Source organism: Pseudonaja textilis, chromosome 3 (genome assembly GCF_049901715.1).
Source record: "Pseudonaja textilis isolate UNSWEBS1 chromosome 3, rPseTex1.2, whole genome shotgun sequence".
NCBI classification, from domain to species: Eukaryota; Metazoa; Chordata; class Lepidosauria; order Squamata; family Elapidae; genus Pseudonaja; species Pseudonaja textilis.
In genome coordinates this window covers 97,015,729-97,041,864 of record NC_141992.1, presented here as the reverse complement: position 1 = coordinate 97,041,864, position 26,136 = coordinate 97,015,729, and the positions used below count along the sequence as shown (strand labels likewise).

At 40.2% G+C, this 26,136-nt stretch overlaps 1 protein-coding gene across 1 annotated transcript in view; it reads left to right on the top strand.

Annotated features, from left to right (window-relative positions):
- The window catches only part of CACNA1E (calcium voltage-gated channel subunit alpha1 E), a 346,898-nt gene that overhangs the window by 194,797 nt on the left and 125,965 nt on the right, over positions 1–26,136 (top strand). Inside the window, exon 9 of the mRNA XM_087930443.1 lies at positions 25,410–25,525. Coding sequence (XP_087786569.1) covers positions 25,410–25,525 — 116 coding nt within the window. The remainder of the gene's footprint in view (positions 1–25,409; positions 25,526–26,136) is intronic.

Below are 26,136 nucleotides of genomic sequence, written 5' to 3'. Positions count from 1 at the left end.
ATTGAGCTGGTCAAGGAAAATTAATGTCTTTAGGAAAAGGAGCTGGAATTCAGAACTCACTTTGATTAGACTTCCTTCTAGGTAAACATTTTGGTATAAATGTATTGGCACATTGCAAGGTGTTAGCCTTCAAAGATTGCTGGACAATTTGAGAAAAAGAAGAAAATTCTATTTTGATCATGATTGCATTGAGACTGAAAGAGCAGGTAGCAGTTTATACTATAATTCTTACAAAGCAAAGTCCAGCTGGTCTTAAAGTACAAAAGCTGTAATAGCATTGTAATAGAGGAATGCTTTAACTGCTAGTGAAAACAGTTGATAACAGCAGTGGAATCAAGTGAGACCTTTACTTTCTGGGGTTTGATTTCTGCTTTCTACATCTTGGCTGAGATTCTCTGAATTTTAACCAGAGTAAGTAAATAAATCTTCTCCAAGGAGTTGGCTTTTGAACCTCTCTATACTGGCCACAGGTCATGGCATCAGAAATGGCTAACTGGATTATGTAGCTAAAACCCAGAACTACATTTAATTGATAAAAAATATGGGAATCTTGGCTCCATTATTTACCTATGTAGAACAAACAACCAGACTAGCCAAAGGGTAGGATTTTGTCATAATAGTGTCAATTTTAAGAAGGAGAGATTTACCATACCTCAACACCTTGGCAGGTAATTCACTTATTATAATAAGCAAGCTATATGTGGAAAGTCACAGATTGGATGAAAGTAACCTATTCTTGCTCTTCAACAGAAAGAAGACTGCAATAGATTAGAGGAAGAATTGTTGTTGAAACATTTAATTGATAAATACACCGAAAAATGTGTTCTATACGTGACACATTTATTGACTTTTAGAGGCCTATAATAATAATATCTCCTAAAATAAACCATGGGAAAAGCTCTTAGGCATGGGTGGGATTCTACCAGTTCAGACCGGTTCTATGGAACCAGTTGTTACGGTTCCTAGTAGTTTGGAGAACCGGTAAATCGGGCCTCTGGCTGGCCCTGCCCCTCTCCACCCGCTTCTCCGCTCCTTGCCTGGTCAGTACCTATTGCATATGCGCAACATGCCTGCAGCCTGCTTCTGCCTGCGAGTCATGCTAGCCCTTTCCCCACTGTCCCCGGGCCTCCCCGAGCCTCCCCCAGCCACCTCTTAGGCTTCCTGGGCCTCTCGCGGCCATCTCCATAGCTCCCCAGGCCTTGCCCAGCCTGCCTACCCATCCCCCCCATCCCCGGGGTTTGGCTGACTGGCTTCCCCACTGGAGTGGCCCCATCCTGCCGGCAGCATTGGCTAGGGCCTCGCTACCTGCTCCCCCGTTTCCAGGCTTAGCTGGCTGGCTAAGCCACCACATGGTGCTCTCCCAACCACATGGTGGCCTCCCAAAAGAAGTGCCATCACCGCAGTACCTCTGCCACCTCTTTTCGTTTTGTTGCTACTGCCCCATCTAACTCTGCCGCTTCTCCTGGGCCAAAATGAAAGAAAGCGGGTGGAGGCGGCTGTGTCCCGTAAAAGTGCCATCGCCACAGTATTTGCACCGCCTCTGCTGCCTTCACCTGCTTCCTTTCATTTTGCTGCTGCCACCCCAGCCGCCTCTGCCACTTCTCCTGGACCAAAACAAAAGGTAGTGGGTGGAGGCAGCTGCCTCCCATAAAAGAACCATCACTGCAGTACCTCCGCTGCCTCTGCTGCCTCCACCCACTTCTTTTCATTTTACTGCCGTCCCAGCAGCCCCTGTCACTTCTACCGGGAGCAAAACGAAAGGAAGTGGGCAGAGGCAGCTGCCTCCCATAAAAGCGCCATCTCCCCAGCAACTCCACCATCTCTGCTGCCTCTACCCACTTCTTTTTGTTTTGCTGCCACCGCCCAAGCCACCTCTGTCACTTCTACCGGGAGCAAAATAGAAGGAAGTGGGCAGAGGCAGCCAGGTCTGCCACCTCCACCCGCTTCCTTTCGTTTTGCTGCCACTGCCACCACCACCCACAGACAAAGGTACCATACCGTACTGGAGGGCTTGGGGGTGCTCCACGGCTCCGCTACCGCCACATGCCTCCCACCTTCTTTCTTTCCCCACTGCCCGTTGCTATCTGGAGCTCACAGGATCATTTGGTTCGTCCCAGACCAGGTATGAGTGTCTGTGTGCATGAGAGAGAGAGACAAGAAAGAAAGAAAGAAAGAAAGAAAGAAAGAAAGAAAGAAAGAAAGAAAGAAAGAAAGAAAGAAAGAAAGAAAGAAAGAAAGAAAGAAAGAAAGAAAGAGGAAGGGGGAGAAAGAAAGAGGAAGAAAGAAAAGAAAGAAAGTAGAAGGGTGAAAAAGAGAGAGAGAAAGAAAGAGGAAGAAAGAAAGAGGAAGTGAGAGAAAGAAAGAAAATAGGAAGAAAAAAAAGAAATAGGAAGGGGGGAGAGAAAACTCTACTATTATTTTTAATTGTTCTATTATTTATCATATATTAATATTTTACACTGTTCCTACACCTAGAGTAATTTTACTGCCTTTCTTTTGCCCAGGTATTTTTCAGAGTTTACAATACATACATTCAATGTCTATAGTCCAGAGCATAAATACATGTGTGTTTAACAGACTTGAAAGGTACCTTGGAGGTCTTCTAGTCCAACCTCCTGCTCAGGCAGGAAAACTGAGGTTGCCAAACTCTGAGCAAAGGTCCTGGGAAAGGTGTCAGAATAACAGAATAACACTTAGAAAGGACCTTGGGGCGGCGGGGGGGAACCCTACCATTTCAGAGAAATGGCTGTCCAGTCTTTTCTTAAAAACCTCCAGTGTTGGAGCATCCAGAACTTCTGGTGGCAAGCATTTCCACTGGTTAATTGTTCTCACTGGCAGGAGGTTTTTCCTTAGTCTTAGTTTGCTTCTCTTTTTGTTCAGTTTCCACCCATTGCTTCTTGTTTGCCTTCTGGTGCTTTGGAAAATATATTGCCCCCCCCCCCCTTCTTTCTGACAGTCTGTTGCCTATCACCCTCTTGGGGAAAGCAGGTGAGCCATTTCGTCCTTTCAGTGGTCCATGAAAGTACATCTACAGTATGCAGATAATAAAGTCAAAAAAGGTGAACAATATTTTTACAGAACTATAGATAAGTTGAGGCTGGGTGTGACAAGGAATGGCTGGGAGGTGAGGGGCCAGGCAAAGCACCCTTTGACGTGAGTGGCATTGAGTTGGCCACGCCGACCCAGTCACATGACCACCAAGCCACGCCAGCCAGTCACGTTACCACCAAGCCATGCCCAACCAGCAAGCCACACCCCCAGTCACATAACCACCAAGCCACACCCACAAATTAAGCCACGCCCACAGAACCGGTTGCTAAGACATTTGAATCCCACCCCTGCTCTTAGGTACATTCATTGCCCAATTACTGCTTATCTCTACCTAAAAATATTCATCTTTAGGTAGAGTATAATCACCATCATCATTCTAGCCATTATCTATCCACTGCAGAATGAAGGCCTCTTCTGCATGTTCCCAACCAATATGTTCTTGAGCTTTCTTTTGCCAATTGGAAGGAGAACAAATATAAGGGGGGCAAATCTCTGAACCTGACCCCACAAGGTGAAGAATCAAACAAGGCTGCAATGTTTCCCCTGCATTATTCAATGTTTCTATAGATTCTGTAACTGGTTTGTCTCACAAAAGCAGAACACCATCCACCAAACATTGCCGATACACAGATAGCAATGCAGATACGACCATGATTTTATCATTGACTCCAAGAGACTAATGAGAGTCTTTCAGTCCTTCTTCCTCTTCCATTTGAATCACCATTTAAAATTGACTCACAATAAAGCAAGTGTTAGGATGCTCTCAGAAAGCCGCAAAGCTTGAAATAAATTGGCAGTAGGGGGCATGTTTTAACTACCTTGGCATGATTTTCCAGACACCTGAATCATATAGTTCACTTCTTGCAAGCCTTCCTTGCAAGCCTTCAAGGAAGCACTGTCGCCATTCTGAGTTATTCTATACAAAAGGAGCATAATATTTTGCAGCTGCCATTAAGGTCTTTGTGGTCAAACCTCTACCCCAGGGGTGTCAAACTCACAGTCCACAGGCCGGATGCGTCATGCACTGGCCACACCCCTGCTAAACATGGTTTAGCAAAGAGAAAAAAGTTGTGATACATCACGTGATGACGTGTCATTGAGAGTTTGACATCCTTGATCCAGTGGTGGGATTCAAATTTTTTAACAACCGGTTCTGTGGGCATGGCTTAGGTGGTGGGTGTGGCTTGGTGGTCATGTGACTGGGTGGACATGGCTTGGTGACCATGTTATTGGCTGGATGTGGCCAGCTCAATATCACTCACATCGAGGCACGCATCTCCTCACCTGGCCTCTCATGACTGTGGGGATGCTGCAACAGTCGTAAGTGTGAAAAATGGTCATAAGTCACTTTTTCCAGTGCCATTGTAACTGTGAATGGTCACTCCACACAAGCAAAGTACCAACAAAGGAGGGGAAAAAAAACTCCAGAGAAGTTCCAGAGTCAGGAAGTCTAGTCCTGCCAAGAATGTAATAAGGGTTAATGGAGAGGCAGTTTCTGTAAGCAATACCAGAATACCTTCCTGCCTTCCTTACAGAATTAGGCCAGTAATTTCTTCTAACAGCTGGTTCTCCAAACTGCTTAGAATGTTAACACCCAGTTCTAGTGAATAGGTGCGAACTGGTAGAATCCCACTCCTGGGCCCTGCTCTACCTCAAAGTTTCTTAATCTCAACAACTTGAAGATGTATGGACTTTCAGAATTCCCCAGCCAGCATGCATCTTAAAGTTGCTGAGGCTGACAAACTCTAGTCCAACTTCGTTACAAAGTAGAATTAGAGATAGAACACCAGATGTTTCTGCTTGAGGCTATCCAAAGCTTTTTTTAGGGGGAGAAAAAAAAATCTTTCAAGTGGCACACTAAATGAAATGCAATCTTTCACCTGAAGTCAGGTCTGCCCAAGGTTAGCATCTATTTGAGGATGTGTAATATTTGGCTAAAATTAAATTTTCTGTCACAAGGCTTGAGCCACAGACATTGGCATAAATGTGAATATGCCAGATTACACTTAACCCTAAAATATCTTTCTTAAAAATAAGGATACAAACTGAAGTGAAGAAACTTCTTGGATGAGAAGCAAAACATCTTCAAGGAAAAACAAAGAAAATCCAATTGGGACAACCACCCGGATAATTGATAATCTCCATAGACATAAGGATACAAAAAAATTACCTGGCACATAGCAAAATTCTGAAGACAGAATTCCCTTAAGGAACATCAAATTTTGTTATATAACTATTTTAGGATTTTTCCTATATTACTACAATGAGAGAGCACTGATCTATGAGTGCAGAGACACAGGATCTAATCCTCTGTCAGGCATGAAAACCAGTTTGGGACATCAAACCAGTCACTTTTTCTTAACCCTAGATTGGGAAGTTGAAAAAAAATCTTATCTCCCAGCCCACATTGGACCATCATGGTAAATATGATCCATAACCTTCATCATTCAAGTGGATTGCTTCACAATGACAATATTACTGAACCCATAGAAGCTGATGAATTAGGACCTGTATTGTAATTTTAATAAATAATTCAATAAAATGTCTTATCAATCAATAGTTTTTAAGTTTCACTATTTTAGTGTTGCAAATTTAAAAATTTCAGTAGTATAAGAAAATATTTACTTAACTGTTGATTATTTAATTTAATTAAAGTATTTTATAATAAATACAATAAAATGGCCACAGTAATATTCATTCATTCATTTATTCATTCATTCATGGATACATAAGAGAAAAGCAGTGACGTTTATTTGAGGGGCTAATCTGAATAGCCAGGAGCAAGTTAAGTTTTCTTTGTGGTAAACATGCTTTTATCATTCCAAATGGGTCTGCTGTATCATAAAAATAAACAAATGTTAATGATTTTGCTTCTCATCTTATTTCATTGGCCCTAAGGGGATTCCAGGATTTCCATCAGCAATCTATGCGCTAGCAGATATCCATATGCATTTGAAGCAAACTATGCTCCAGTTTGCCAGCAGAGAAAATAAAATCAATGCCTTACCATTCTCTTTATCATCTTATTCTTGCCAGAATCCAAAGTCACAGAGTTTCCACAATATATATATATATATATATATATATATATATATATATATATATATATATATATTTATATTTATATTTATATTTATATTTATATTTATATTTATATTTATATTTATATTTCTTTTGGTATTGCTTGTGGTGGAATAGCCAAAAATTATGAATTAATTCCAAGGCCACTTGCCAGAAAAGAGGCTAATGAGCATACACTACTGCTTTTCTTCTATCCTAATGGAATAAAGTTATGTCTCATTTGTTTTATCTTTGGACTTCTAGACTTTTAGTAATAATGGATTGCAGACATCGCTAATCCCCTACCTTTTTAATCATGTCAGCTTCCCATTTTCTCTTCAGCATTACCATCTGTTATTCTTTTCACTTGTTGCTGCTTTGTCTAGGTCCTTTGCTTTATTTTTGGGTGATGGCTACTTGGGTGCCACCAAAAAGAGTGTAATGACAACGGAGAAGATGCAGATTAGCATTAACATTTCCATATATGTTAACTACTGTATATAAATGTTTATTGAAATCCAAGTTATAAATCAAATAAAATTATATCTCACTACTGAGGAACATATTTTCATCCTTTTGTCCAAAGAAAGTTTTTTTAAAAATGTGATCACTTTTTAAAATTTGTTGAACCTTCATGCATGGCGTCTAGACAACATTATCTTCCACTTGTAATACAGCCTTATTTTTCCTCTGCTTTTTTTCCTACGTTATTCCTTTCATAAAAAGTGATTGATGAAGAAAAAGACATAAGTGAGTAGTGCTTAGTGCAAGAAATCTTCTTTCTAGAAACATGGTGGCTATTACTGTGGGCATCCTTAAAAAAAACTTGGCCCTCCTCTCCTGACCGTGTTAGCATCCATTCCTTTCATCTGTCAACCCTGAAGTCAACCTGTCTGAGGCTTCTTTGGGGCTTCATGGTTGTCACATAGCGGCAGGGGAGAAAGAGAGGGGGGAAATTTAGATAGCTTGGCTTTGTCATCCAAATAGAAAGTTTTCCTGTGGGAACCAAGGTTATTCCAACAGGTGGTTGGGAAGAGGAGGAGTGGGGTAACCAGGCAACCTGCTAGCAACACTGTTCGGCAATGTGACCAATGACCGGGGGGGTGGGGGAAGGGGGATCTTTCACTTTTTAATTAGGTGAAAACCATGGGAACTTTCAGAATCAGTTTTCACCAGTTGTGCGAATAAGATGTATCCAATAAATTGTTCTTTGAGGAATCTTCCTGCAATGGAGTTCTGCTTTCAATGGGTGCATTACTTGGAACACTGACATCATGCTTGAATCAGGTGAAAAGTATGTCAGCAGAATATGTATTGCTCTGTTAACTGATTTTCTACTGTCTGAGTGATAAGGGTGGTACTCGGCACTTACAAGAATCCTATGTTGTTTTAACATTCCATTTTGGTGGCTCATTCCAGAAGGAATGTTAATATTGTGGCAAGATAAAAAGTTCAAAATAGGTAGTATAGAAAAGGCGAGGGAATTTTTTGATTTGTAAGTGGTATCGGAAGAAGACCAAACAAATAAAGAAGAAGTGGAGAGTAGGAGTCAGGAAAAACAACAGCTAAAGGAAAGAAAAAGAGAACAAGGGGAAAGAGAACAGGAAAAAGTTGAAAGACAAAAAAGAGAAGGAATAACAACAACACAAAAAAGAGAAACAAAAAACAAACAGGCATTAATAAATAATAAACACAAACTAAAATGGGTGAAAAAATCAAATTAGTTTCTATAAATGTCAGTGGCTTAAACTCACCAATTAAGAGGAAAAAAATATTAACTAAATTACGGAAACAAAATATAGACATTGTATGCCTTCAAGAAACACATACACATAAATATCAGAGCAAATAAATTGTTAGAATCAACAAAATTGGGAGATTTATATGTATCTTTAGCTCAACAAAAAAAGGGGGAATAGCAACATATATTAGAAAACAAAATCAAATGTGAGAGGGTTACTATGAGTTGTTATCTGGGATGGTGCTTTTAGCCACCTTTCCAACTGCTTCAATGACAGGTTGATGCAGTAGAGGTTATCCATGCTGGTAACCTCTCACTTGGAATATTTCTGAACAAAGGTGCAGCAATGTTTGAGTAGACCTCTTGACTGTTTCTTTAAACATATGTCTAGCACTCTCCTGGACTTACAAGCTTCCATTTAGTGAACGTCTGAAGGTACAACATCACTGGGAAAAGTGACTTATGATCATTTTTCATACTTATGACTGTTGCAGCATCCCCACGTTCACCTGATCAACATGTGGACAATTGTCAAATGACTCATATTTATGATGGGTTGCAGTGTCCTGGGCTCATGTGATCACCTTTTGCTACCTTCTGACACCAAAGCCAATGGGGAAGCCAGATTCATTTTACTATCCTGTAACTAACTTAAGAACTGCATTGATTCCTTTGAGAATTGTAGCAAGGTAGTGTTGTGGCCCACTGGTGGCTAGCGGAGCTGGCAGCACAGTCGGACAGTGAGGAGGTTGGGGAGGAACATGGGCCAGTCCTGGAGGCTGAGGAAGGCTTGGTTGAGGGCTCTGCATCAGAGGCAGAGATGGGGCCAGGGCAGACTGGCAATTATCAGCTGCCTTCAGAGTCAGACAGCAGTGAGGCAGGGGAGCTTCTGGAACCGGTTCCCAGCCTGCGCATGCACAGAGCTGCCAAAAGAAAAGAACAATTACAAACTAAGGGTCAATGTGAGAGTAAAGCCACAGGTGGAAGGTGAATGGCCCCTCCCATAGGGATTAAAAGAGGAGCAAGAGGGGAGGGGGCTTTTGCAGGAAGCAATTTGTTTGTTGCAGCAGTGTGAAGATCTGGCTGTGCATCTCAGAGATTCTGTGCAGAGTCATTCCTTGTCACCACTGTGTTTGAAAATATTTACTTGGCAGCTCTCCAGGCTAGATAAGGTCTGTGCTCCTTGAAAGACTGTTTACCAGGCGTTTGGCTGAATGTGAATGCAAGAAATTCACCTTCTTTTAATAAAAGGGGTTTTGAGTCTGCTTAGTGCTTTTTGGGGAAGCCTAGGTCAGAACAACTAGGTTGTAAAATGGGGCAAAACACACTTAACACCTGTCTCACTTGGCATCAGAAAATTTGGGCTCAATTGTGGTCATAAGTTGAGGACTACCTATACTAAATTGGCATTCATAATACAGCTGTCCTAACAGGTTATGTGTGTACCTGGGCATTGACTGAATTGTGTTGGAATTCTTCCAGCAGGCCATTATCCAATTCATGGTTTCCTGCTTCTTTCCACCTTTCATGCAACCTTCTGTTGAACTCAAAGGAAAACAGGCAGATTTTTTCCCCCCAATTTTGTCACAGCAACCATATATCACAAATGCTGCAAAGGAATGACCATGATGGCTGTAAAAGGGCACTGCCAGTGGCACCAAGACATAGCTCAGTGCAATGTAATGGAGTATGCCAAACCTACCCTCCCAAAGAAATAAAACCAATACAAAACACAGCCGCATGAAACCCTTTGTCAGTAGAAGCAGCAGAAAATCAATAATGCACTTGTTTGGAAGTGATGATTGAAAGAACCTGGCTTGCTTTGTTGATTTACATCTAATTTCTAGACCTGTTCTAAACTGAGCTATGGAACCCATGTGCCCAGTCAAGCCTTATGCAGGCATGCATATTGGCAGGAGCCAAGCATCTGGCATCTCCAGCAGTCAAAGTCCAAAGGGCCATGGATAGCAGTCCCCAGTCATGGGATATGAAGGAGCATGCAGCCAATACGAGCTGTCGGATTCCAGCTCCTAACCATAACATTTATCAATGAGGCATTGCAGAATATTCATAGAACAAGAGTTCTTTTAAGAGAACAGAGGAAAGACTACTTTAAAAGTGGAACAGCTAAGCATGCTTTTAAACTGCCTCTGGTAGGCTCAGGATGATTTGAAGGTGACACAATGAGGATATATGCCCTGTAAAAATGTTTAAGATCTTTGTGCTGGGGTTAGCACATCCTCAGAATGAGCCCTTGGATTGATACATATTCAAATAAGACTGGCATTTGGAAAGTAGAGCACTGGCCTCCACACTTCCATTCTGTGAAGGTAGAAGGATACTCTTTTTAGCCTAACATCTATAGATATTGTTCTGACCAAGGCTTCTGAGACCATAATTACGCACACACTTATTTTAAAAACAAATGTTATTTTATTGCAACACTGGGAATTATTTTCATTCCCAGCTGGTAATGCATCTCAAACAGTCCCTTGAGATAAGCACCCACCTTTCTTTCCCATGAAGTGCTGCCAATAACAGATGTGTCGAATAAACTAGAACAAAAACCAACCAAAGTACAAAGAGCTTCAAGAATGAGTGTGAACCGAACGAACGACTTTGCTTCCTGCAAAGGTTTTGTCATCTTGGCCTGCCCTTTATACCTTTATTTACAGACCCCTCACATCCCGGACATAAACTGTTTCAACTCCTTCCCTCAAAACGACGCTATGGAGCACTGCACACCAGAACAACTAGACACAAGAACAGTTTTTTCCCGAAAGCCATCACTCTGCAAAACAAATAATTCCCTCAACACTGTTCAACTATTTACAAAGTGTACACTACTATTACTGTTCACCTTCTCATCACTCCTTATCACCCATCCCCTCCCACTTGTGATTGTAGGACTGTAACTTTGTTGCTTGTATCCTTATGATTTATATTGACTGTTTCCTAGTATGATTTGATTGTTGATTGTACCTTATGACTATCATTAAGTGTTGTATGTTATGATTCTTGATTCTTAACAAATGTATCTTTTCTTTATGTACACTGAGAGTATTTACACCAAGACAAATTCCTGTGTGTCCAATCACACTTGGCCAATAAAGTATAAAGTATTCTATTATGAGAGGGGCAATCACTTCCCAGCCCTACTCCTGAGTTGCCCCTGTTGTTTCAGCTGCTCTCACCTTCAAGCAGCTCTGCGCACACGCGCACTGGGAACAGGCTCCCCTGGCTCCTCTGCTTCGCTGCTGCCAGACTTCAAAGGCTCCTGAGGCATCACCTCACTACCAGATGGTCCTGGCTCCATCTCTGCATAGGACGCAGGACCCTCATCCGAGTTCAGACTCCCTGATTGGTCCCTGTTCTTCCCCACTGTCCAATTCCACTGCCATCTGCACAGGCTGCTGGCGAACCACAACAGATATGGTGGGGAGACTCACCCGAACAATACATCAGAGAGCTACATCTCCTGAGGCAAAATTAAAAACCATTTAAAAGTCAGTAAATCTCCAACACAGCATTATGTAGATATTCAAATCTTGTTCTCTTTTATTTGCATGCATACACATATACGCATGTGCACAAATGCCCACATACTGATATAAATGTGTATGGGCTCAGCCTGCCTAATAAACTTCAATTCTTCTGGGAGCAGACATACCAACTCTTTAGAACTCCTTTGGGGCAAGAAAGGTTACTGCTGGGCTCTCACAGGAGAGAGACATTTTCATTATGAAAGAACATCGCTATTTGTTCTTCATAATCACGCCTCTTTCATCCTGCAATTAGAATTGTTGTGGGGGTGTGGAATGCAAAACAAACTTCCCCATGGTCTACTCTTCATGCTCTATGGATTTTTTTTTAATATCAACTGCAGCATTGTGGCTGAAGTGTATAATGACAGAATCAACATGTGCTGTATATACATATGCTATAAGCCTCCAAGGGATTGTATAATTGCATTTTGTCTGTATGTGTCAGAACTTATACAAAATATGTGTGTGGGGTACTTTTCTTCAGCATTAATTTAATACCATCAGCTTTTATTTCTAAAACAATATAGTTCTAGGCATAGAGTCAAGATTTCACCTTGTTGGATAATAAATAGCTCTTTCACATAAGTTTCTCTCATAAGAAGTTAAATCTAGAAATAAGAAAAAGACTGTATCATTAAAGAAGGATAATATGGTTGAAATACAGTACATATGTTGCATCAGAAAGAAGGCAAGATAAGGTGTGTAGATATAGTATCATAAGAAAAAAAAAACACACACACCCATTTCACCCCTTATCAGAAAAACATTTCTGGGCTCTGCCAAAAGATTATATTTCAGAGTAAAAAGAAACTTAGAAAAGGACTTGATTGCTTGATTCCCTGGAAAATAATCTGGCAGCTCCAGTGCTTCATATCAGTTATATATGGGAAGGCATGTCTCCCAACTGTGGGAAGACTTGACATATCTTTATATGCTTTGAGTGATATGTAAATCAAATGATGGAAATACACAAAGAATTGTATCCAACAAAAATGTAGATAACAAAATTAGGTGCAATTGCCAACTCTTTACTCACAAATAGGAGGAACACTGTCTGAAGGTACAGTATGTAACTAAATGGTGTGAGGAAACCAATGCCAAGGACAATTGTTTCTTAAAATTTTACTTCAAGTGGAGGATTGAGGCATCACTTAAGAAAACCACCTTTAAGTAAAGATCCTTAAACTGAGGAAGTGTGCTGTCTCTGAGCAAGGTTAGGAGTATAAAATTATATTTATTTCATTAGTGTTATTATGTATTGAACCAACAACAATTTTCTTGATAAATATTTCTTTCAACAAGATGTGTTGAATCAGAGATACAACTAAGATGGTGCATACTTCAAAAATAATTTGGGGAAATTTGACAGATCTCATGGGACTCTCAACTCAGAAGCCTTCTGCTTTTCAAAAAGCATTGAAGTTGTAGTGTACTTGTTTTACAGACTTGTAATACTGCATTCCTATTGGACAGATACCATTGCTGGGCGATTGGTCGATAACAACAAACCTGATTGGCCGCCTAAGCGGTGGGAAATTTAAATAAACGCCATTGGTTGCAAGCCGCGAGCAGCCGCTATAAAAAGGGCTGCCGCGGCTCGACTTTAGTTGAAGTTACTTGGTTATTGAATAAAGAGCTGAACTCAACTCCGGTCTCAAGTCTGCTTTGTTCGAGCAATAGAACACTGGCAACAAAGGTGGGATCGAAGAAATAAAGACCATAGCATGTGGCAAAGGAGCCAAGAAACCAATAAGATGGCCAGCAACAATTCGCCGCCCACACCGTTCAACCCAGCCGAAGAAGAATCCTATATCGGGGGATATAGGGAATCCTATATCCTGTCCTATATTGACAGGTTCCTGATGTTCCTGGAAAGCAACAAACTACAAGGAATCACTGACCAGAGGAAGAGAGCCATATTCCTGACACATTGTGGCCCGACCGTTTTTAAGATGACAAAGGCATTGGCAAGACCAAATGACATCAAACAAATGGCATGGCCAGACCTGAACCGAATGCTGAGAAACCATTACGCGCCTGTCGTGTCCAACCTCATTCGAAGAAACGAGTTTTACAAATGGGAGCAACAAGAAGGCAAGAGTATTGGTGACTTCGTAGCAGCAATAAGAGACATTGCGGGGGGCATGCGAGTTCCTCAACATGGATGAAGCCATGAGGGATCGTATAGTCCTCGGATTGAGAGATGCCACCCTGCAGAGCAAACTACTAAACCAACCAAATATTACCGTAAATGAAGCCATCACTGAAGCAACTGCAGCCGAAGCAGCAAAAAAATCCATGGCAAAAATGAAACAGATGTATACAGCCAACAGCCCAACCCAGAGTAGAGAAAAGAAGGTGGAAGGTACCCAGAAACACACCACCGCAACTACCCACCATGAAGACATTGAGTCATCAACCGACTCTGAGGAAGATGATGATGAGGTAAACAGACTCCAATCAGAGAGAAAACGATGAGAAAGGAGAAGTAGGTAACCTGATTTCCAATGTGCAGGATGCTGAGGAAATCACCCATGTTCTGAGTGCCGTTTCTTAGATGCCATCTGTAGGCATTGTGAAAAACGGGGGCACATTGCAAGGGTCTGCTGAAACAAAAAGAGCTATAGCCCAAGGAGGAGAGGCAGTACCCCCCCACCCCCCAGAACTAAGGAGAAGCAAACCGGAAGTCGATGGAACAAAGAAAATAGAAGCCAGCGACTCCATGAGAAGGAAGAAACACACCAGACGCTTATTATCGGGAACGCCAGAGCAACAGCTGCTAAAAAGGTTCGAGTAAATGTCAAGATAGAAGGAAAGCCCTGCAAAATGGAAGTGGACTCCGGTTCGTATTTGTCAATGGTATCATGGGACACAATAAAAAACTTGATACCAGACATACGATGAAAGGAACTCGAAGAGCAAAGTCTAACGTTAAAAGGTTACCAAGGAAACAGAATTCCGGTAGTTGGATTGGGACACTTCAAGGTAAATTTCAAGAAACACATTGAAATTCTGCCACTGACCATCGTTGACCAAGACTGCCCAAGCCTGCTCGGTTTAGAATGGTTCGCACCATTGGGAATCTAAGTGACAGGGATCAACAGCATCTCTGAAACAGACTGGGAAAAAGACCTGATGGAGGAATTCTGAGACGTTTTTGACAGAACTTTAGGCAAGTACTGTGGGAACCCTATTTTGTTTAGCCTAAACCTGAAAATAGCCCCCATCAGATTAAAAGCCAGACGCGTTCCTTTTGCATTAAAGCCAAAGATCGATGAGCAACTGAACAAACTCATCGCACGAGGGGTGTTAGAGCCAGTCGACCATGCCAGATGGGAAACCCCGATTGTGACTCCCGTGAAACCAGATGGGTCCATGCGCATCTGCGGTGACTATAAGGCCACCCTGAACCACGCATTACAGCAGAGCGCATACCCCATCCCCGTAGTCCAACATCTTTTGCATTCGTTGGGGGGAACCTTTAAATAATAAAGGAAAGGAAAACTCCCCTTTAACAAACCACCAACCAGAAACGGAAAACCCACAAAGAAATAAAAACTACTTACCAACAGACGAAGTCCAAAGAAGAGAGCTGAAGGAAAACCAGGAAAGGAGCAGCCAAGCTGACTCGACCAATCCCCACACATCCGAAGAGAACAACAGCGCCCATCCAACAAACCCAAGGAGGCACGGCTGGAGCGGCATGGCTGAGTCATCCTTCCAGGAGGTTCCAAAGAGAAGAACGGGGAAGATGGCGGGCCTGACCGAACCGGCCGAGGAGAACGCAGAGACTGAACTGTGCAGGTCAACTAAGATACACAGAAGCCCCGCCTATTTACGTGACTACGTCACGTAACGTTAGATCAAACCAAGAGGGGAGGGGTGTAGTGTACTTGTTTTACAGACTTGAAATACTGCATTCCTATTGGACAGATACCATCGCTGGGTGATTGGTTGATAACAACAAACCTGATTGGCCGCCTAAGCAGTGGGAAGTTTAAATAAACGCCCTTGGTTGCGAGCCGTGAGCAGCCGCTATAAAAAGGGCTGCCGCAGCTCGACTTTAGTTGAAGTTACTTGGTTATTGAATAAAGAGCTGAACTCAACTCTGGTCTCAAGTCTGCTTTGTTTGAGCGATAGAACAGAAGTCTTCTTTCAATCTTCTATTGCTTTAATGAGATCCTTAATGTGACTCTTAAAACAGCTGCTTTAATTTCCATTTTCTTGCAGAAGCCACTCAAAAGACTTCATATTTCATACACAGCAGAAGACTGTATATGGTATAGTTTACTTGGGTTATTGTATCTTGGCTTGCAATTGCTCAAGTTACCCTATCTTGGCTGGAAATCTTCAGACAACCAGTATATCATAGAAAAGAGTTGGAGGTTTCTTTATCGGTTTCCTGCCACCTAGCAATTATCTGGATTTCTGTAACTGATGCATGGGCCTGAAGCAGTTCTTTTGAATAATTTGCAAAATATATACAGGCCTAATAATTATCTTATTGCACTCAATTGGAGATATAGTAAGCAAAATGAAGTTAGGTGCTACACTGAGTGCTAACTTAATTTGATATGGTTAGTTTTGCCTTCTTGAACCCTAAGTCTACTCTTATCATTCACTGACTTTCTTTCTAAGGCCATTATCCATGAGGGGCTATTTAGTCTATGCCCTTCTTTAAATCCTCCTACTGTTGCCTCTCTGGTCTTCTGTTTCTTCTTTTTCTAGGCTATCCTAGAGCGGTGATATCTCAGTGGTTAGAATGGTGAACCTATGGCATGTGTGCCGGAGGTGGCACAAAGAGCCCTTTCTGTGGGCATGTAAGCTGTTGCCCCAGCTCAGCTCTGCCACGCATGCCTATGTGCACCTCCCACCGGCCAGCTGGTCTTCGGGTTTCTGCTCCGCATGTGTGTGGGGTGGGATACATGCACGGGGCAGGGAGCATGCACATGGGACATGCATGTATTACATTTTGGGGGGGCACATGGGCACTCATTGCTAAAAAGGTTAGCCATCACTGGTCTATAGGCTATTGAGTTCATAAAGAGGTCCTTAGCCCTGAGCCTTTTTCAGTATGTCCTATGATCTATTACCTAGTAATAAAACAAAAGAGGACAAAACATTAGATGAACTGGGAAAATATTAGCTGTTTTGTGGTAGATACAAAGCTATAATTATTTACTGTAAATTATATAGAAATATATTTGATTGTTATAGAAAAGAATGTGCCAGATAACCAGTGTGCCTACTTAATGAACTTACTGAAGTTTATGTGCACTTTAAATACTCTACAGTATTTATCCTTCTTATTTTTTTTTATCTTGGAATCAGATGCAGGTAGCTTTAAATCAGGAGAGGCAAAGGTGGTATTCAGCAGGTTCTGACCAGTTCTGAGAACCAGCAGCAGAAATTTTGAGTAGTTTTACCACCTCTGACTGAAGATTTTAAAGTATCCTTCCCTGCCACACCCACCAAGCCGTGCCCACAGAACCGGTAGTAAAAAAAAATTAATTCTACCACTGAGGAGAGCATAGGTCAGCCAGATGCAAACTGCAAAAACATGTACAGTAATTAGATGGCAGTAAACAATGAAAGGAAATCTTAATCTTGCCACTTGGTCTTGTATAGTTTTGCAGTCCAGATCTGGTAGCTCAAGGTACGCACATTTTTTCTGGGACAAAAGCTGTATTCTTGGCCTTGAAATGTCATACTCCAAATATAGTTATGGGCTAATAAGACAAGTCAGGTACAGGGGCCAGGAAATAAAATAAATTTCATTTAATTAAAATTAAGTACAGGTGAAATTATTAATATCATGTGTTTAATGACTTTCCCCTTCTGTAATAAAATTGCAGTTTGATGGCAAATATTGAACTGACATTCAAATTATGAGAAGGGATGGTTGTAGCCTGGCGTTTTTGACTTTTTAACTGAATACTATTTCAAACAATGGTGGGAAATACTTTTGAGTCTGTAGGCCAGCTGGTATTTATTTGCTTTAGTAGAGCTGGAAACCCATAGTCATACAGCCAAAACAACAGACTCCAGGCTTGTTTTGGGAATATATATATATTCCCTTTCATAGTTATAGGTAAGATATTTGTAAAAAGGAAGGAGAATTTACTGCTTTTTCTTTTCTTTAAGCACCCAGCCTGGATGGATCCTCCATATTAAATGTTAAATTTAATTGATCACTTTTTCTTCCTTTTTTTTTTTTGCACACTATTTTTTTTCTTTATTGTTGTTGTTAGGGTTGAATGTATGCTTTTGTTTTGTTTCGTTTTGTTGGATGGTTTGACTATTTGGTATTTTATTTTTATGATAAAATAATAAATAAGGTTTAAAAAATTAGGGGACTCATTGTTCTGCAATGTATCTAGGCATCTCAGATCCTGCATGCACTGTATAATCTCTTTTGATTTCCACACATTTAATGGTTTATAACTATCACAATGATCAATACCTAGTTTTGTATTTGTTTTGTCAGATAAGCCTATGTCTATCATACATACAGTACAGATAATTACAATACAGATAAATAAATAGGAGCATGTTAAAGCTTCAGCTGGTTTAGTATGCAGTAGCATGTGCCTTTTGGGTACACCATGGTATACATATGTAACACAGCTGGTTTTTCATCCAGACATTCCGAGGATGTTTATGAAACCTGGTGTCTGTGTATAATGTTGGTAAGGAAATGTTTTTTACAGGGATTGTTTAAAATTGATATCGATTGTGTATTATATTTTAATCTTTTGTTTGCCACCTATAGTTGCATTGGTAGATGGGAAATTGGGCATTCATATTATTGTGCTTACTCTGTAATAAATTAATACATGTACCTAAAAAAAAATACACCTGAGCTTTCTTGAGGAGGAACAAAAAGCATAAGTCAATCAAAATTAGCCTTTCCATTCAGTATGTTTCTCTGTTTTGATTCATATCAAGCTTTGTTTACAGATTCAAGTTCTCTTACTGTTGTCATGGCAACTCAGGCAGAAATATATATGTGTGCATATGTACACATATCTTTCCCAAGATAGGATGACCTCTTTTTCTTATTTATTTATCTGTATTGTAACTATATATGATGGGCATAGACTTATCTGACAAAACAAATACAAAGCTAGGCATGGATTGTTGTCACAGTTATAAACCATTAAAATACGTGGAAATCAAAAGTGCTGAGATGCCTAGATACATTGCTGAAGAATGAGCCCCATAGATTTTGAAGGCAAGATAGACAATGGCTGTAATTGAGCCCCATATAACCTTGGAAAATATATTTACAAGGGTAGCAGCTTGTGGAGTAAATTTCTTAGAGGTGACTAAGACATGAGTGACTCATATCTAGAAATGTGTGTGCAACTGCTGTACAATGTGTACTTATGTGAGGGCCTCTTGGCCATAGCTATCACATCTTCCTTGAGCAGGAACCATAAGTCCCAGAAAATCTCCAGACTGTGCTTCAACTTTGCCTGATGGAGTCATCTCATTCAGAATTAACAATGCAAAATCATTTGCCCTGAAATTCATAGCCATCCAACATTGTCCAGGTTGAGCTGAAGCCTGTCAGTTCTACAAGCTTCCAGGCCCTGGAAAAGCACCTCAGTCATGTGGATAGCAGTAGCACTTAGACTTATATATTGCTTCATTGTGCTTTACAGCCCTCTAAATGATTTACAGAATCATAATATTGCCCCCAACAATCTGGGTCCTCATAGGATGGCCCAAAGAAGAGTAAACAAACAAAAACATAGCTGAAGTGTATGGAATAACTATGCATACATAGTGCTTGCCAACTGGAGGAAGTTTTCATTGTTGGGTAATATTGGGAAGGGCTAGAATTTCAGTCAGGAAACCACCAATCACAGCACTTAGAATATTGGGTATTTAACTGCACAGGCACATTTTAGGTACATGTTAAGCATACAATTGTGCAAGTGGCAGAGATTTCTTGATGGCCCTGCAGTAGGAGTAGAGCACAGCAAAGCAGCTCTGTTGAGCGTGGCTAAAGGTTGATGTTTAAGAGCTACACGACAAACTGCAAATAAACAAGTCACTCAGTGCTGTAGGAATTCACTAGAGAGTTCTCAAGAATTCTAATTTGAAAGTTCTATTTCTTTTTAAACAAAATATGAATGTGAATAACTCAGGGAATACGTTGATACATTTACAATACATATGCAAGAATAATGTAGAACAGATGCAGAAAGGGACAGTCATAAATACTGAAAAGTTCCAGCCTTTTCCTACAAGGGAACTTTAAATATGTGGGCCCTTTTGAAGTAGGAAGAGAAACAGGTGATTAAATACTACTTGTGATTTATGTGACTGCACCCACTGTAGATCTGTTATTTCTAGCATGATATCTATGGACCCTAATGTGATCATGGATATTTCACAGGGTGCTTTTTTTTAAAAACCAAAGGTTGGGCTACTGCAAAGAAAGCCCCATCTTTCATAATCACTTTTTATTTCTAAGCATGCATATAAATAGAATTTCTTCCCACTACAGTATATATGTTGATTGTAGATCTCTTAGTTTTCTTTTACATCCCTTTTGACTTTTCATTGACTTGTCAAACAGATGTCTGCTATGCCATCTGACAAGTTCTCACTGAACAGCTTATTGTTCTTGAGATAGGATATACCTTTTCTATTATTGACAGGAAAATATGCCTCTCCATAAAAGTGTGTGAGTTAAGCAAAGTGCTATCTGTGTGAAGTTAGATTAATTTGTGTCATGATTAACCATGAAGCTGCATTTCTAACACAGTTACATAAACATGAATCAATCTGCTTTCCTATCTCTTGTCAAATCAGTGTGATCCTGGCATTATCTCCAGCTTCTGTTCTTTGTATTTAGAAAGCTGACATCTAAATGGATTGTTTACCAAATAAGATAAAGCCTGAAAAACACAGTATGAAAGTTACATTTTCTTATATTAGGTAGCTTCATTTTTTTGAAATATTAGCCAATTTTACAGCAGGAATAAAACCTACTATGATAGATCTGGTTGACATATTTTTAATTTTAAATGCATATCATGGGAAGTCTCCTAGAACAGAACTGACTTGTTCCTATCTGCCTCTAGGGTGTTCTCGGCAACCTTAGCTTACTGTTTTCTCTTTCCTAGTCAGGTGGACATGATTCTGCACAAAACACTGCCTTGTAAAGGTGCTTTTTCAAGAGGCAACTGAACTTTCTGGTTTTTCCTTGAAGATGTTTTGCTGAAGAAGCTTCTTGGATAAGAAGCAAAACATCTTCAAAAGAAACCCACAGAAAGTCCAGTTGCCTCTTGAAAAAGCACCTTTGGGACAACTATGACCTGGATGACTGAGAATCTCAATAGACACTGCTTTGTAATCACATTTGTTTTTCTTTTTTAAGAATGCTTAATGGGTTAATGTGAAATACAGAAATATTCTTGGAAATAAAAATAAATCCTGAAGGCTGGTGCCTTACATTATAATTTGCTAACTTCCCATTTATTATTATTTTTAAAATAGCTGAATATTGTTATAGGATACAAAAAAAGGCAAAATATAAGGAAAGTATCTTGGTACCATGTTTCCTCTCCACAGCACTGGTGCAGCTCTATTTATCCCATTATGGTCTATCTTTAAAAAATATATCAAATGATCAATATTGACCATCAACATCTAATTTTCAGATCTATATGTTTCCTTAAAGTCATTTATTTCTTAAAACATGATTTTTAGATCACCTATAAAACAAAAAACCTTCTCAAGGAAGGTTTTATATTTTATACAACATCAGTAGTATACAAATTATTATAAAACATAATGAAAGCCCAATAGTAGAGCCGGGGTGGGATTCTACAGGTTTGCACCTATTCACTAGAACCGGTTTTTAACATTCTAAGCAGTTTGGAGAACCAGTTGTTAGAAGAAATTACTGGCCTAATCCTGTAAGGAAGGCAGGAAGGAAACATTCTGGTGTTGCTTACAGAAACTGCCTCTCCATTAACGCTTATTACATTCTTGGCAGGACTAGACTTCCTGTCTCAGGAACATCTCTGGAGTTTTTTTCCCCTCCTTTGCTGGTACTTTGCTTGTGTGGAGTGACCATTCAAAGTCACAATGGCACTGAAAAAAGTAACTTATAACCATTTTTCACACTTACGACTATTGCAGCATCCCCACAGTCACGAGAGACCAGGCGAGGAGATGCATGCCTCAATGTGAGTGATGTTGAGTTGGCTATGCCCGGCCAGTCATATTACCACCAAGCCACGCCCACCAACTAAGCCACACCCACAGAACTGGTTCTTTAAAAAATTGAATCCCACCCCTGAGTAGAGCCCAAAGCAAATGTAAACATGAAAACCAAACATGCAGTTTTTCAATCAGTCTATCATATCTATCGCACAATCTTTGGTGATAGATATATTTGTAGTAGTGTATCAACTTCTGTGGTTAGATGGGTGATCAAAATTATCCTGGTTTATTTGGGAGGCAACAGCAAAACAATGCCTGTGATATAATGACATGTTTCTTGATGTATTAATAAGTATTGCAATCTGTAGCTGTCATTTATTTATTTGTTCAATAAAATATGTTCGTTACAGTTTTTTTATCATATAAACTTGAATTTGTTCCTGCCAGAGGTACTCTAATTTTTATAGGTCCCAGTACAGATATCCTGGCATGTCAGAGGTAGTCCTTGGCTTACTAGAGCAGGGATGGAAAATTTCATATTAAATGGTATAGTCTTAAATGAAGCATCGTGTGAGTGTTCCTGATTTTATAACTTTTTTCCCATAGTCATGAAGAAAATCACTATGATTGCTAAGTGAGACATCACAGGACTACGGCTTATCACCTTTCTTACCAGTTCCCAATTTTGCTTGTTGGATATGTCTAGGAAGATCACAAATGGTGATTATGTTACTGTGGGGTACTGCAATTGTCATAAATGCATGACAGTTACCAAGTACCCAAACCATAGTCACATGACTGCAGGGATGCTGCAACAATTGTAAGTGCGAGAACTGGTCATAAATCACTTTTTCCAGCACTGTTGTAACTTCAAACCATCGCTAAACAAATAGTCAAGGACTACCTGTATTAGGTTTGTAGTGGTCTCCCATCCAATAATCTGATCAAATTCATACCTTGCTAGTTGATTATCCTTAGCCCAGTTGACATACCTTTAAGCTGAAGCTATGACTGTGGGCATTGGCAGTAGTATCCTTCTGCAGAGGTGGAACTATACAAACTCTAACTTTTATTGGAACCTATCTGTAGAGCTGCACAACTAGAGATTGTGACCCACAATATTCTATTTGTATTTGTGTCAACAGTATTTTATTTCATACTTCTGATCATTTCTATGTTGTAATGTTAGCTTTAGGAGATATAATGAGGATAAATTCCACAGCACTGAATGGAGTCCATAGTCCATTAATGCAAGGACTGTGTTTACCCAGGAGATTAGAGTATTACTAGAGGGACCTTGCTAGTGTTCATGCATTTTCTTCAATCTTTTCTTCACCCTACTATTTCACACCTTCAGCAGATCCTGAGACTATATAGCAAAGCTGTGCCAATGTATATTTCTTTTGAATAATGCATCCACGCCCCCAGCGTATCAACAATGTTTCAGTTGTAGGAGAGAGAAAATAATTTGCTTATGAAAGCTAATGCATAAGGAATGTGTAGAATCATAAGTGTCTATTGGAGAGACACTGATTTGAGCATTGGGATAGCAATAGCCTTCTTTTCTGAATTATGTAAAGGGTCCACTTTTATCTGCTACAGTCTGTAAAATCCCCTGGATCATAAACCATGTTTTTCTGCTTTCAATCAGGCCATACAAAATCCTCTACATTTCTCTTAGAAAAGGTAAGAGGAAAGAAAACTACCATTCTCCCAATTGCATAAACTATGAAGTTGTATTAGGAACACTACAGTCAACAAAGACTGAGGATGATTTAAAAGGATGATATTAAAAACTTTTAATAACTTCAATGAGGAGCAGATAGCTCAAGATATACTGGGAAGAAGTTGCAGGGTGTCAAGTAAGTGCAACAGTATTCTAAAATTTATAATTATGGGCTATCAAATTAGTGTTGATTTTTAGTGACCATGTAGGCTTTTCTGGAATGACCTGTCCCCAATCATTTCCTATACTTTTGTAATTCAGATTGCAAAATTAGAAGATATATATTTAGTAGATAGTTCACTGTTTATTAACTCGAGAGTGAGAAATAGTTTATACAGCAAACAGTATGTTGGCATGGCATATGGGTTAGTTCATACAGAAAACCATTTGCTGACCATTCTCCTGGGTCTAGTTTACTCAAATGGTCACTCACAATTGCTTAGAGAAGGAGTAGATACTTTCTCCCTTTGAACTTGATCCATTAATTTGTAATTCTTAGACTACTGGATTAGGAATATCTCTTTTTAGCTGACATACTTAGTGGCACGGGTGGGATTCAAATTTTTTAACAACCAGTTATGTGGGTGTGGCTAGGTGGCCATGGCCATGTGACTGGGTGTGCGTGGCTTCTTCTTTTTTTTTTTTGCAGGACACCCCCCTGGGGTTTTGTTTTTTTTTGCCTTCTAGGCACCAAGGAAACCTCCTGGGGGGGGCAGTTTTTGCTCCTGGAAGGCTTCCCTGGGGGCCCAGGAAGGCAAAAAATGGAGCACCCCCCCTCCCCCCAGCACCCCCGCATGCCCCTTTTTGCCTCCTGTGCCTCAGGGAAGCCTCCTGGGTGAAGCAGTAAGACAGTGAGAGGGATCCCGGCACAGCTGATCATCGTAACAGCTGATCATTGGGAGGAGGAAAAAGGAAATACCCGAAGGAGTGACTGGGCGGGGAGAATGCAGTCAGTGATGTTGGGCATGTACATGATGTCACCATGCACAATAAGGACTGACTGGATGGGGAGGGGAGGGGCCAGCCAGGGCCATGATTTGCCGGTTCTCCAAACTGCACAGAATCATAACAACCAGTTCTATAGAACTGGTCCGAACCAATAGACTCCTACCCCTGCTTAGTAGGTAACCGTGGACAAGAAAATGCTGTTTTAGGACAGCAGATACTGCTTTAAAAATAAAGTATAAAATTACTTGTACTCAAGAATAGTCTATCCTCCCATTGGAGAGGATTCTCATCTTTCTTGGATTACCTGTTCTAGATTTAGTGTCACAAGAAGACATCGAGAGATTTCAGCATACATGTCTGGTATTTTTAAACTACTGACACCCATTTGCAATTTCCCCTTCAAATTACCCTTGGAATTTAGAAAAATAAACAAATATGTACAGATACGTGCAAATAAATATATAGAGCTTAGGAAATGGTGTATTCTATGCAGTGGTGGGATTCAAAAATTTTTACTACCGGTTCTGTGGGTATGGCTTGGTGGGCGTGGCAGGGGAAGGATACTGTAAAATCCCCAGTTAGAGATGGTATTTGGTTCTCCAAACTACACAAAATTTCCACTACTGGTTTTCCAGAACTGTTCAGAACCTGCTGAATACCACCTCTGATTATCTATCTATCATCTATCTATCCATCCATCCATCTATCTATCTATGCATCCATATCTATCTGTCTATCTATCTATCTATCTACCTATCTATCTATCTATCTATTAATCGTCTATTTATCTTCTTGAAAGGACCCGGTGGAATCAGAGAAGGGGAAGAAAAGACATACAACTATTGTCCAGCTTGAAATGGTAGCAAGAAAGCTCTGATTGTCTGCCTTTTTTTCTCTCTGTATTGGCTTGACATGGATTGGCTGCTAATTCTTTGTGAAATATGAAACATATAGTTCTAATCTCTTGGTTTCTGAATAGCTCTGCAAATTTCTAGTGCAGCTCAAATCAAACTTATTTTAAAGAGATGACACAATTAGCTGGTGAAAATCCTCCATTCTTAAAACAGCACCTAATACAGCCCTTTTCCTAACTGACCTGGCTATGTCAGAATACAATCCAAACTGATCAGTTCCTGGCCTTTCCTTTTTACAGAGAATTTGCCAAAGAGAGAGAGCGAGTGGAAAATCGCCGGGCTTTCATGAAACTGAGAAGACAGCAGCAGATTGAGCGGGAGCTGAATGGCTACCGGGCCTGGATAGACAAAGCAGGTAACACAAACTGGGCTGAGGCATTTCCAAGGCCAATTAAATCAGTGGAGCTGTTGAACTGCTTTTCAGAGAACCACTAGGAACACTACTGAAATAGATGCCCATCCCAGTCTTCGCACCCAATACTGTTGGCGAGACAATGAAACTACTTTTCCCTATGTTCAGCCTTGTTCCATTTGTTTCTAAAAATATGCTTTTTTTAAAAGTTCCTTTTCATAAAGATTTATTGTTCTGGATTGTTATCATCTTATTTGTAAATGAAGTGTTCTGCTGCACACCTCTTGTGTAGGTGTGAGCATCTGGCAAGTTTTTCTTTTTAATTTGCTAAAATATGCCATGCTGTTTTTAAAAAGGCATTTTTTTTAGCTTAAACAAGTTAGGAATCTACATAGGAACATCATAGTGCTCTTATAAATACCAGTAAAATGTATTCCTTGTTCCTACACAACAATATAGATGAATAATTTCATATAACATTGTTGTGATGTCATGAGGGAGCTGGGGACAAAGTTGTTTCATGAAAAATAAATGAAATTGGCACAGCAGTTCAAGGAGAGACCTTTTTACTTAAAAGAGCATATTCGAATAATTTTCCTGATGATTTATCTGAA